This window comes from Camelus dromedarius, chromosome 14 (genome assembly GCF_036321535.1).
Source record: "Camelus dromedarius isolate mCamDro1 chromosome 14, mCamDro1.pat, whole genome shotgun sequence".
In the NCBI taxonomy this organism is placed as follows: domain Eukaryota; kingdom Metazoa; phylum Chordata; class Mammalia; order Artiodactyla; family Camelidae; genus Camelus; species Camelus dromedarius.
In genome coordinates, this window is record NC_087449.1 from 47,914,780 (window position 1) to 47,928,957 (window position 14,178).

Consider the following 14,178-nt stretch of genomic DNA (forward strand, 5'->3'; position numbering starts at 1 on the left):
TGGAGGTGGGCAGGCACTCACCTGGAGGTTGGAGAGCTGAGTGAAAGCCTTTTCGCAGCCAGGATGTGGGCACTTGTAGGGTCTGTCGCCTGTGTGGATTCTGCAACGGGCAGCCAGCTGTCAGGGTGAGCCCCTGGCAGATCCCCCAGGCCAGCTCCAGCCCCATGGCCCCTGGCTGGCCCGCACACACCTCTGGCCCCCAAGCCTGCCGAGGGAGCCCCAGCAAGAGCTGGGCCTTCAAAGGCCTTCCCTACTTTCTTCTCTGGCCTCCCACCTCCAGTCTGACCAGATCCTCCACGGTCCCTGCAGGTCCCCGCTGAACCAGCACAGACTCAGAAACCCGGCCCAGGACTCCCGATCATCACAGAGACATTCTGCCCCTTTTCTAAAAAAGCCAGCAGCAGACCACTCACTGAAAAGATTCATAGCTTGGCCAGGACCTTCCCTGCCCATCCTGCGTCTTTCTCAGAAGGAGACATTTCCCTCCAGTTGGCCTCAAATTTCTGTTTCCTGCCTCCTCCCCATGTCAGGCATATGTCCATGATGGCTACCTGGTCACCCCAGCTACTGAGAGAATGCTGGACAAGATGGCCCTGAAGGTCAGGCCCTCATGTCCTCCCTATGAGCCCCTGTGACCACCCTAACTCTACCACTTACTAGCTGGGTGACCTTGGTCAAATTACCAAGCCTCGGTTTCCACATCTGCAAAATGGGCAAAAAAAAAAAAAAAGAGTCCCAACCCTGCTGGGCTTTGTGAATATTACATTAGATAATATGTGGAAGGGGCTTAACCAAGTCAGCCCTCCAAAAACACTTGCCAGTATTATTATTATTATTATTATTAATTCATTTAACAATTGTTACATCAAGTACCCATGCACCAGGCACCAACCTGGGTGCTTGGAACCTATTAGTGAACAAAACAGACAAACCCCATTGCCTCGTGGAGACAAACAACAAGCATGAAGTCAGTCAGTAAAGCACGTGTAGGAGGTGGTAAGTGCTAAGAGAGGAAACAGAGTAAGGTGAGGGGGTCATGAGAACCGGGACAGGGGGTGCGATCTTAAATGGGGTGGTCAGAGTTCCCACTGAGAAGATGACTTGGGAGCAGTGACTTGAAGGCTGACAGCTGTTTTCTGTCAGCTGCTGCAGACTGTGTTGTCTACCAGCCAGATGAGGACAGAGGGGACGCAGAGAGGTGCCTACGTGGGCTGGGGAGTGGGGCACACACGGAGGCCAGGATGTCAGGCCTTCCCTGCTCTCCTAGGCTTGTCTTCAATCATCTGTTCCAGTGAATCTTGTGCCAAGCAGGTGGGTGATGAAATGCGGGCTGGACACGAACCTCTTTTGCCTAAGTTGCCGATGAGCATAAGGTGGAGGGAAAATTCAGCTCTGGCCATGCGGTCTGACTCCCCTGAAGCACCAGCCGGCCTCACTGCCTGGGTTTGCTCTGCCCAGGAACAGACTCATCAAACAAACAAAGGCCCGTCCAGCCAGGTCCCATGCTAGTCAGGCTGGGATAAAGTCCCTGCCATCAGTAAGCCCAGGACCGTGACTGATGGTCCAGATTCCTTAGTGTGTCATTCGAGGCCCTTCATGTGTGGTTTGGCCTCACCTCCCTGCTCCTGCACCCTGTGTCCTGGTCAGAGAAACATTTCTCGTCTGGCAACCGTGTCTGATTGATGCTTCTGCCCGCCACCCCTGTGCCCGGAGTATGTCCTCAGCAACGGGGCCGCCCCTCCTATGTCTCCCCTACTAGACAGGGAATCCCAAGGGCAGGGACAGCTCATCTCAGGTGCAAGGCCCAGGGCCCAGTCCAGAGGCTGCAAGGAGACTGGCCAGGTGGAGCTGGGCTGGCCCAGTTCTGAGGATCCCTGTTCTACCTGTACATTTGGGGGCATTACATGTTTGGGGACATAATCTCAGGCTACTGCATCCCATCTCTACAATGGAAGGACCTTAAGGGTCACCTGGACCAGCTCCACCTATTGCAGAATCCCCTCCATTTTACCCAATCCTCGTTCCCCTCCAAGGCTGCAGAACTTGGTCAGCTAGGGGTCAGGTGGCAGAGGGGACCGAGGGACCACGGGACATGCACTGATTTGTTTCAAACCGCACGATGCCCACCTGAGTACTCACCTCCCATTGCTGCCCAAGCCACACCTCTCCCCGACCCCAAGGCTCCAGCCCCGCCGGCCTTCCTCTGGCCCCGCGAGCATGCACATCCCTTCTGACCCTGTCTGTCATCCACGGCTGCTCCTCCTCCAGGCACTTTTCCCTCAGCCAGCACCTGGCTACAACCCAGACAACCATTCTCAGTATGAAAGCCCCTTGATCAGGGTAGCTTTTCCTGACCCCCACACTAGGCCTGGCCCCTGCAGCTCACCCCTGAGCAGAAGTCTGTGTGTGGGCACGTACTGTGTCCACATCTGGTCACTGTTTTCTTGGCTGCTTCCCTCCTTAGTCTCATCCAGCACCATCATCCCAGGGCCTGGCACAGACTCAGCAGAAAGGACTCACTGAAAGAGGGCAGGGGAGTTCTTTCCCCCTGAAGTCCATCACTGACAACAGTAATATGCTCCACATAATCACCACTACCCATTCCTCAGGGGCATTTCACAAGTGTTTGTTGACTAACTGACTGATGGTCCTCCAGGGACTTCAGGTCCTTCCCTGGGGACCCAGCCAAGCCCTCCTGACCAGGGGACATCCCCTCTGGCCTCCTACCGGGACTCCCAGGCTCAACCTCTCCCCTCCTGACCTCCACCACTACAGCAGCGTAGGGAGCTGACCTTGTCACAGCCTGGCTTGGCACCCCCCACTTTTGCATCCCCCCTTTCCAGGGTGGAATCCAAATTCCCTACTCCATCATTCGAGGCCTAAAGCACCCTCCCCCCAACCACTGGTCTCCCCAGTGGAGCCTTGGGACATCTTACCAACCTCCCCACACACACGTGCACGCATAACCCCCAGCAAGCCTCTGAGCCTTTGCTTATGCCACTCCCCCTGCCAGGAACATTGTTCCCATCTCTCACCAGGGAGGTCTATGGATCCTTCAACACCCAATTCAAATGATCCTCCCCTACCTCCATCACATACTTCCCTCGTTCATGGAAATGTTCACATTCACCAGCCTCTCAGGTCATGGTGGGAGTTCCTTTGGCCCAGAGCCTACCTCTGACCACTGGTCTGTCATTATGCGTGGCACCCAGCACTGGGCTGGCTCAGAGGGGATTCAGGGAGACAAAGTTCCCACTGGTAAATGGCCTGTGGGCTCTTCAGCTCCTGAACTTCAAGTCAGGGCCAAGCCCTAAATTCCAACATCAGAACCCTCTCTCTGTAGGGCATCTTCCCACCAGGGGAGCGTCCAGCCCTGACTCCCACATCTGCAGTGACGGGGCCTCACCACCACCTCCAGGCGTGGGCAACGCAGGGAAGTGGAGCTGAACTTGGTGCCCCTGGGCTGCTCCTTTACCCGCACGGCCCCAGCCCCACCCTGGGGCCCAAAGACTTGCCTTGCTCTCCTGCCTGGCACCCCGCCCCCACCTGAGCTTCCTCGGCAGCCTGACATCCCCAGCTCCAGCCTTCCTCAGAGGCACGGGCTGCTCGCTGGTGCTCTGGCTCGCACCTCACTTCTGCCTCCTTTTAGCAGGGTGGCCTTGGGCAAGTGACTTTGCCACCCTGAACCCCAGTTTCCCTGCCTCTAATATGGGGACTGTAATAAGGATTATGTAACTGACATAAAGGGCATGCCGAAGATATTTTCACAGTGTTAGGGTTTGTTTGTTTGTTTGTTTTTGTTTGTTTGTTTTGGGGGGGATTGAAGTAATCAAGTTTTTAAAATTTACTTTTCAGTGGAGGTACCAGGGATTGAACCCAGGACCTCGTGCATGCTAGGCAAGAACTCCACCATTGAGCTATACCCTCCCCTCCACAGTGTTAGTTTTTAATACACTCTTGTCTATTTAAGATAAACAATTTATGAAAAACAACAAACGGGGAATTTATTTGATGTTTAAATAAAATTATCGAGGGTTCGTTAGTTATCATTTATCTTTCATTTTCCAGGTAATAAACGGCACATTCTATCGAATGGCTTCAGTCATGCTGTGCTTCCTAACTGAAACGATGGGAGATACAGTGAAAGTTAACCTTCCCTGAGTTGGTTCCCTTTCCGTTGCATTTTTCAGATTCATTTTCTCTTATTTAAGAAACAAATTCACACTGTGCAAGGACTTTATGGACACCTTGTATGTAATCACCTTACGCAGGGCCACACACTTGGGAGCTCTCTGATGGGGAATAGTTGTTGCTAAGATGTTATTACCACTTCCGTCATCACACTCGAGAAAGCAGAATAACACCTGCCCCTATCACAATTATCCTCACACAGGTACACAACATCACAGCCAGGAGAAGAAAAACAAAGGCGCAAACCATTCTGCAGCCTGAGGAAGTAAAGAAACAAATCCAGAGTCACTGTGTCCAGCATATGCTCCCCAAACAGGAAAAACGCTGAGCCCCTCCCTATACCTCCCTGACTGCCTTGTAGAGCCACGCTACCCCTGACCCAACATCACGACATCTACGGATACGTGATCTTATCCAGATGCTAACTGCACGAGACAACTGCTGTATATCATGAACAGACCTCAGGACAAATTCCTGTTATTTTCTCCTTAAATACATGTGGTCTTTATTATTTACCAGGCTGACCCTTCTGGAGTCTGGATTTCTGCAAACGCTGTGCAAACACCTGCTTTTCTTCACTTGTGGTGCCTTCTTTTGACAGATGGAGGTCCCATCAAGATGCTCCAGGGTCGCCAGGGCCATGCAATGATGTTACCTGCCCTGAAAATGCTCATTGTCACCTCCTGGGGGTTTCTGCTCATCCTGCTTCTAGACCGACATTTATTACATGATGGGGGCTGGTTCCGTTTTGGACATGACCTTCTTGTACCCCCTTATGACTGGCATGATGTTGGGAAGATGGATTTGATTAGATGTCTGACTATCTGGTTCCCTACTGATGAGCACAAACCAGAAGAGAGTCTCCGTGGAATGGCAGGGCACAAGCGACCTGGAATCCGGTGGCTTCTTCATGTTTAGCTTCTTTTGCTTGTTTGTCTAAATGATTCTGGGACTTGAGGGCATTTGGGACACTCATCTCTTTGTCACTGGGTTAGGCTGCACTGGTTTAATTATATATGCCACCACGGGATGACTAATTTGTCTTTATATGTTGATAGGACCCTCTTATGTTGCTGGTTTGGTTTCCAACCACCATGAACTCAAATCACTCAAAAGAAAAAAAGACAGAGAGAGAAAAAATTGTGCCCTTAGGAACAGAATAGGATCCCTGGACAAGGGACATTCTGATAAAATACTCTCCCTCAGGGCCTATTAATTTCTTTTTGCCTGTTTGGTCGTGGTCTTAAATACTATTTTTAAATAAACATCGATGTCTGAAAACACTCGGACTCACTAATTATTACTTGCTACTGTGTTTATTTCCTAGCAGACTGACGCTCACATGGTCTCCACCGCCAACTGTGTGCTACGGCCCTTCTCAAATCCAGGCCCCACGTTCAAAATAGTAAGATGTCAAGGTATCCTTTACAGCCAAATGCTCTTGGAGTTTCCCTGGCCACTGGGCAAACCCAGAGATTTGCTCCCCCGCTTTATAAAAGCTCCCAGTGAGGGCATATTTGGTATTCTCCACATTTTTAATTAGCCAAGCACTAGAGTGAGAGCTGTCCTATGAAGTTTCCAGTATAAGAAAGCTGGCAAATCCAAAGAAGAGACGCTCCATCTCCCTGAGTTAACTTGATATGTGTGTGTGTGTAATTATATACAATTTATGTAAATAGAATATAGAGTAATATCATATATAATACATAATTGTGTATGATACATGTGTGTGTGTGTACTTCTTAAGATAGAGGAAAAAACCCAACAATTTCTTTTCATGTAGAGGCTGGCACCACAAGTATCCACGACAAATGTCTTTAAAAAGATTTTTTTTCCCTAGATTTAACTACACTTACTAGCGCCAATCATAAAATATGCTTTATGAGATCAATTAAAAGGCTGTGACGATGGGTCAATGCCTTTGCTGCATAGAATACGCTCTGAATCTGAAAAATTGATCATGCGTTATACCTGGATGGAGGACTCCATTCTCCTCCATTCTGAATGTGTTGATTACATAATAAATGGACCAGAGTCGTTTAGTCTTATTAACAGGTCTTATTCCCCAGCTCACACCTGTGCTTCAGGTCAGGGACTGAATCTTCTGAAAGAAACATCATGAGATGAGCCTCAGTGGAGGACTGTACCACCGCACTGGCTCTCCATACTTCGGGGAAGAGACAGAGAGGCACAGGTTCCCACGTGGACCCATCACCGTGACCCGACACTGCCCAAGACCAAGGCAGGATCCGAGAGTCTTGGGTACAGAAGCAGACAATTTTGCAAAGCAGACTAACTAGCCAAGAAACAGGAATTATGGCCTAGAACTGGATGAAAGTGATTTCACTGTGGTTAATGTTCTATTTTCTAATGGGCATATGAGGAAACCTTTTTGTTTTCTTTGATCTATCTCTAAGCCTCAATTTAGGAGGCTATATTTGAACAAACTGGAGGGGAATATTCCTTAAATGTGCCTTGCTCCACCTAACCCTTCACAATTCAGGGGACGGGCGGGGCTGGAGGGGGGGTGGTCTATAAAAATTAGATATATCTAATGAATTAGCAAGGAAATTTAAAGATAATAGTTTCATTGTTTAAAACATGTAATTGGCCTGGTCTATAAAACCACTCAGAACAATTGCTAAAAAAAATTATCCCAAGTGCCTTTACTGAGACCTTGTCTTTTTCATGACCATTAGTTTCTGTAAATAGGTTCACTAAGAAATCTGTCCTCTCTTCTAACAAGTTATAATCTAGTAAATCAAATTTGTAACCATGACCATGCCAGAAATGTCACATTTAAAAACAAATTTCATTTCATTAGGCATGACAAGCCTGATAATAAGAAACAAGGCCTGGACTTCGTAAGTGGGAATGCAGCCTCCCCTGGCTCCCAGGAAACTGGACTGAATCCACTGCATGGCTTGTGGAATCCCTGCCTTTAAGATTATGGAAAAAGCCATTCCTGCCAGCCCAGAAACACTGACCAATGTGGGGAGTCTCCAAGAGGAGAGGGTACTTTAGACAGGAACTTAGATCTTAGATGCTTTACAAAGTCTCCTGGCAGAAGTTAACTCTCAAACCTTGGGGTCACATACTCAAATTTTAATAACCATACAACCAGGAGGACTTTGTTTATTGATTTGCACCCCGTGACATATACCTGTGTACGGAAACTAGCCAAACTTCAAAAACATAAATTAATGGCAAAATTAGAAAGCTTCCAAAACACACCAGTGTAGTCAAGCCCACATCTCAGGGGGCATGGGAACAAGAAAAGCAGACGTGCTGTGTCCTGCTGCCCTCCTGATGTTTGTTTCTTACTATCAAACCCACTCATCACACCCCCAAGTCAGAGAAACAGACAAAACATCTCACACCCTGGGATGAAGCATATGAAGCTGATGGAGAGAAACGAATAAATAACCACAACAACAGAACAGAAACCCTCTGTCTAGCATTCATCCCCCAAAGAGAACACCTTGAGCGCTTCCTGTGCGTTGCAACCTCCCCAGCAAGAACAATTTCACCTCCGACTCTCACAATGCCAATACTGGGAGGCACACAGCCACGCTTATGGATATGATAACCACCAGGTGATAAAACCGCTGTGTTTCTTCCCCTCTGAAGAGATGAACTGTAATTTTGGTAACCTTTAGTTTATTTCTTTAAATACCTATGGTATTTTTATTTGGCAAGCCAGCCTTTCTGATGTCTGCATTCCCCTGCAAAAACTTCTCTTTCCTTAAAGCATGGCTCTCTGAATCTCCCTTTCACACATTTGACTAGACTGTACACCCTAAGAGGGCAGGAATTTGTGTCTGTTTTGTTCACTGACGTATTCCCAAGCACCCAGGGGCATGTCTGGCACATAGGAGAGGCTCTGTAAATACCTGTTAAATGGATGAATCATCTGCCTTATAAAAGCTAGTTCTATTTATTCCACAAATATTAAACAAATGCCTCAATGCTCATTACATGCCACCCACTGGGGATGTGGAAATGGAGGAGACTCAGCCCTTGCTTTCAAGAGCTCCCGATATATTGGGGGTGGTGGGCAAATAACCAGGGAAGCCAAAGACAGTCTACTACTGCTGGGATGGGGAAAGCCAGGGCCTGTGCAACCAGCTCAGGGGGACCCAGGAGGACTTCCTGGAGGAAGCTGGACTGAGGGATGGAAAGGAGAGGGCCAGAGAAACAGGGTAAAGGAGGGGGAGGGTTTTTAGGTAAAGGCAACAGCACATGCAAAAACCTACAGATAAAAAACAGTGGAAAGGGCAGTGCAGTCGTGAGAGCCGAGGCCAGTGAGGTCCCCAGAGGCCACATCATAAAAGGCCTCAAATGCCAAGCAAAGGAATTTGGTCTTGACCCTGAGGGCAACAGGCACCTAGAGGAGTCCTTGCCCCTCCGTGCACCTGGTCCGGGCCCCAGGCGCAGGTGCTGAGCTGCAACCGGCTGCAGTAGGGCGGCAGCAGGCAGGCCACTCACCTGGTGTGCTGTTGGAGGTGGGAGAGCTGTCGGAAGGACTTATCACAGTAGGAGCAGTGGTAGGGCTTGACGCCCAAGTGGATGCGCAGGTGCTGGGCCAGGTAGGAGGCGTTGGCAAAGGACTTGGAGCAGTGCGGGCACTTGTGGGGCTTGGCCTCTGTGTGTGACTTGGAGTGGATCTGCATCTCTGACTTGGTGAAAAAGGTCAGCGGGCACACTTTACACCTGTGGGCAAGAGGCAGGTTCACACCTGGGAAGACCCGCCCATCCCACGCCTGCGCAGCTCAGGGGAGACCTTCTACATCAGAGAGACCCTACACCAGGGACAGAGCCTTCCTTTGAGTGTCTGGGAGCATGGGCCCCCTGAGAAAAATAGAGGGCAGGCTCCCAACCCACACACCCTCCATTCTGGAAAGCTTTCCAGATGATTCAAACCTTGAGGGGTAAGAACACTGCTTGAAGAGAAGAGGAAATGGGCTCTCACAATCCCAGGCTGGGGTGGGGGCTGCTGCAGCCAGAGACCACCTCTGAAGGGGATGTGGGTGAGGCTGGCTGGGAGACCACATCCCTCCAGACCTCAGCCCCCACTCTCAGCCTCTGGGGCTCCTCTTCCCAGTCCCCTACTGCTGGGCTCCTGCAGCAGCCCTGGGCACTGGCCTCTGCCCCAAGCCCACCTGGACCCCCCTCCCACCGAGAACCCCACCTGTATGTCTTGCCCTCCTTGGCAGTCTCGCCCGAGGCCAGGATGGGGTAAGGGACTACGAGGACAGGCGGCCCCCCTGGGTTCTCCGCCTTGATCTTTTTTCGGCCGCGCTCGGACTTGGGGGGGCCAAGCAGGCCGTGGCCCTGGATTGTCTTGATGGAGTCCAGGAGGGGGGGGCTGGTGATCCCTGAGATGAGGGTGGGGGACGAGGCGATGAGGCGGCTCTGGCTGGTGGTGGTGGGTGTGGACGGGGTGCTGGTACCCGTGCCTGCGCTCGACTCAGACGTGCTCACAGCCGGGGTCCGGGAGGAGAGCCCCAGACCTGCGAAGACATAGGGGTAGGGGATGGGGTGAGGGGAAGCTGCAGAGGCCGGCTCAGCCCCCGCCACCCCGCTGTGTGACTTTGGCACCTCACCAGCTTTTCTGAGCCTCCCTTTCCCTCTGTAAATTACTACTCAGGGTTGTAACTAAATGAGAGCTTGTGGATGTGTGAGATGCCTTAGATACCTAGGGCCTAAACTGAGTTAGAAGGCAGGAGCACTTTAAAACTCATTCAAACAAAAATATCAAACAAAAAACTGAGGCACAAAGATGTTCACTATTGTGTTATTTATAATAGCAGAAATTAGAGGCAATTGAAATATGCACTATTAGGGAAGGGGTACAATAAATTGCTATCAATCTTCTCTACTGAACATTAATTGCTCATTAAAAAGGAGATTATGTTCATAAAAAAAAGAAAATGTTAAGGCACAGAAAAATAAGTAGGAGAGGGAGATGCCCCAAAATGTGATATGGGTGATAGAATTAAGAGTAATTTTTTAAAAAATTTAAGGGCTTAATTGTATTTTCTGATTCTTTGACAATGAACTTTTTTCTTTTTTTTTTTTTAACTTCCGCAGTAAAAAGTTATTCTTTTAAAAATGAGGGGTCTTGAAACATTTACAACATCAGGTTGAATAGACAAAAAGATGAAAATGGTATCTATTACGTGGTTAAACTGCTTTAAAAAAAAAAAAACATAAAATTTTGTGCACTAAAAAGATAATATCCAGAGTTGGCACAAGTATCTTTTGTGTGTCATACATGCTGGTGGAAGGCTTCTCAACGTTTATGAAAGAGGTTTGGCAACGGCCATTAAAATTTTAAATGTACATAACTTTTGATGAAGCAAGTCTAATTGTAGAAATCTCCCATAAAGAGATATTTGCACATGAGCACAAAGATCATCCATACAAAACCGTGATCAAACAAAACTGGACACAACCTGCTTGTCCTCAGCACGGGCTTTGTAAAGAGATGTGTGCTATCTTCAATACAGAGGAATGGGAAGCCACGGAAATAAGACAGGTGTCGTGCAGTGACAGAGAAACGTGCTATCAGGTCAAAAAGCAAATCACAGACAGAATGAACCCCTCTGTTTAAAATCCAAACTACATACGTATATACAGACAGTAAATGTGTGTGAAAACATAGGAATAGATCTGAGAAGAGACACCCCAAACTAAATTGTGTGTAAATTATGGTTCTCTCTAGGGAGGGAGGAGAATTTGTTGGTAAAAGGAGAGTTTCATACTTTGATTCTCTGCTTCCATATTATTTAAATTTTTTACCTGGTGAATTCATCCATTTTTTACATCTGTGATTAAAGGATAAAATAAAATAAATTATAGAGAAGACAAGAAAATGCTAACAATAGCAGGACTAGGGCAAATTTTTTTCTCTTTCACCCTGTCTGCAATTTCTAAATGTTTTATAATGCTGTGAATTCCCTTTATAATTAAAAAGAATGCACTAAATATATTTATGATAGAATGGTGAGCAGGAAAAAACGGTTAAAGTCATGGGTACAGCCCTACCACAAGCTCAGCAAAACACACACATATTAAAAATAAAAAAGATACAAAAGGAAGGAAATGGACTAAAAGTCTCTCTAAGCTACTGGGTTACAAGCTGGGGATTATGAGTGATTTTTTTTCTTAGTTTCTCTTTTTTTCCCCAAATTTCCCTTAATATGCTTATATTACTTTTTTAATATAACTTTTATAATGAAAAATAAATTTAATAAAATCATAAGAAAGAAACGTGCAGAGTGTGGCTGGGGCCTCACCAGGGGGAGGCTCACTGGGCTCCATAATTCTTGGGTATCTCTGCGAGGGAGGAGGGAGAGGGGGAGAGAGGCAGGGGGGTCTGGCTGGCAGCAGGGTGAGCTGGGGAGGAACAAAAGCCCAGCCACAGTGGCCTCCCAGAAAGCCTGTCCGCCAGGTTCTGAGGTGGGCACCAGGCAGCCCAGCCCCAGGACCCTGCCCAGGATGCGCCCCCTGCCCCCAGCCTCAACCTATCCAAGACTGGGTTCACATGGTTCCCTCACCCCACTCCTCCTCCTACACGATTCCATCTCACAGGCAGTGCCTGGGAGTCTCCCTTGCCTCCTCCCGCTCCTTACCCCTACATCCAGCCCAGCACCCAGCCCTGTCCACTCTTCCTCCTCGACATACCTCACACCTGTCCCCTTCTCTCCATCTCCACTGCCACTGCCTTGTCCAGGCCACCACCCTCTCCTGCAGCTCTCCCAGCCCCCATGCTTGTCTCCCACCAAGACAGCCTCCACCCAGCAGCCAGACCCAGCTTTCTAACCCAAATCTGAGCATTTCTCTCGCCTCCTTAAAAACCTTCCGCGGCTCCCACTGCCCGGGGGGTAAAGCCAAACTGCATGGGTGGCCCACAGGACCCTTCACAATTCTGGTGCCTGCTTCCTCTCCAGCCTGGGCTGAACCAGGTAGAGCAAAGGGTTCCCACTTGGGCTCTGGAACCACGCTGCCTGCCTCTGCCTCTTACTGGCTGTGAAACTGTGCCCTGGTTTGCTCATCTGTTGAGTGGAGATGTTAGGGTGAACCACACAAAACTGCTATCTTTGTAAGGCAACCTAACGCTCACAGTAGTCACGGCACAGAAGGGCTGGGAGTAATGCCACGACTACTGTATATGTTATACATACGTATACACATGCTCACCTGGAGTTAGCTGCCACATTATCATCATCATCTTTCCATCCTCCCCAATTGGACACTGTCCTGCTCTTGCTTTCTACACACATATTTGCTTCGCACATGCTACTTCCTCCTCCATTTCTCTTGTCAGCCGCCAACCCTTCCTCACATATGGACTCCTCCAACAAAGTCTTCCCTCACGCCCCACGACACAAGTCTGGTTAGGGTTCTCCTCTGGATTCCTAAAGCTCTCTACGTGGATTGGCTTCCCCGGCGAGTCCTCCTGCGGGCAGTGACCCGCTCCAGCCCTATCTGGTCCACTTAGTGGGGCAGGTCATCCTGGTACAGGTGGCTGTGACTAGCCGGATCTGAGATCCCCCCAGGTTTTTCGCTCCGAGCCCCTCCACCCCCCTTCCCGAGTCCCAGGCTATCCTGGCCACGCCCCTCCCAGGTAGTCTCCGCCCAGACCCGCCGTACCTGTGACCGTGCTGGTGGCCGGCCGCGCATGCAGCGCCACGTCAGGCTGCGGCACTGCCTGCGGGTGCAGGCCTGGCACCTGCTGCAGCTTGGGCAGCGACATGACGGCCTGGCTGCTCTCCGCCGGCGCGGGCGGCACTAGCAGCGGCTGCTGCGATGAGGCCGACGTGGGCGGCAGGTGAGGCGGCCGGATCTTCTCTGCCATCAGCTGCTCCTTTATCTTGTTAATCAGGACCAGGTTGTCCAGCTGTGGACAGGAGAGGAGAGGGACTAAGGGGGCTTGGGTCACGCCCGGCCCCGGCCCCGGGCCACCAGGCCACCCGCGAGGAGACCCTCGCCCCGCAGGCCGCAGCCAAAGCCCAGGGGCAAAGCAAAGCAGCTCCAAGAGGGGGAAGGCGCCGGTGGTGCGATGCTCGGTCTTACCTGGCTGGGCATGGTGGGAGGAGGGGGCCAGAAGTACGGGTTGTTAAATCGAGGCTCGGCCATCCTGCGGGGAGAGAGCGACTGTCACAGGGAAGAGGGCCCTCCCCACCGGCCTGGGGCAAGCTCCCATCAGCAACGCCCACTCAAGTCTGGGCCAGTGTCTGGGATCCCTGCCCCCGTGGGACCCTCACCCCGCAGCAGAGCAGGCCTCCTACCAGGCCAGAGTACCACATCTCCAGGCTGCAAAGTCTGGAATTCTCCCTCAGTGGGCCCCAGAGAACAAAGGTCATATCCAGAACAGAGCACTCCCAGCTCCCCCATCACTGTGATGCTGGCAGACCAATCCCTACTTCACAGAAGGGCCCTCGGTTCCACAGCCAACCCCATGGACCAGGGATTCTACACAGAAGCCTGCTGTCCAGAGACAAACTGAGGAGTCCTGGGGCAACTTTGTAAATGGCCACAGAGCAGAGGCAACTGCCCCTCCCTGATACCTGCCCTCTGACCTATAGCCCCTTTGGAACACAGAGGGCAACTTGGGTCATCAGATACAGCCTTTCTGAGGGGCAATTTGGCAGGATGACTTACGGAGAGCCAGGGATTACAGTTTTCCCCTTTGACCCAAGAAATTGTACCTCTGGAAAGTCATCCTCAAGAAATAAGCATGGCCATGTACATTTTCCCTACAAGGATGTGTCAGAACGCTGTGCTTAAGGAGGGGGTTGAGGAGGCCTGAGGCTAGGTTCTTCAGTAGAAGCATGTGACAATGTGTCTGGTGGCCCTCACCGCTGACAAGTCCCGGTGCAGTTAGGCCTTTTCAACCAGGGCAGTACGAAGGGTGGGCCTTAAAGCTCTTTGTCTTCCAGAGGGTTTGAGTCTTCCCGCAACCCTAGAGTAAGTCAAGAA

At 50.3% G+C, this 14,178-nt stretch overlaps 1 protein-coding gene across 3 annotated transcripts in view; it reads right to left on the minus strand.

Annotated features, from left to right (window-relative positions):
- Positions 1-14,178, minus strand: part of ZNF362 (zinc finger protein 362) — a 36,235-nt gene that overhangs the window by 4,763 nt on the left and 17,294 nt on the right. For all 3 annotated transcript variants that reach the window (XM_031464677.2, XM_064493790.1, XM_064493789.1), the window contains 5 exons: positions 13,273-13,336; positions 12,850-13,096; positions 9,383-9,704; positions 8,680-8,904; positions 22-100 (listed from right to left, as the gene is read on the minus strand). In XM_031464677.2, the coding sequence (XP_031320537.1) occupies positions 22-100; positions 8,680-8,904; positions 9,383-9,704; positions 12,850-13,096; positions 13,273-13,336 (937 nt within the window). The remainder of the gene's footprint in view (positions 1-21; positions 101-8,679; positions 8,905-9,382; positions 9,705-12,849; positions 13,097-13,272; positions 13,337-14,178) is intronic.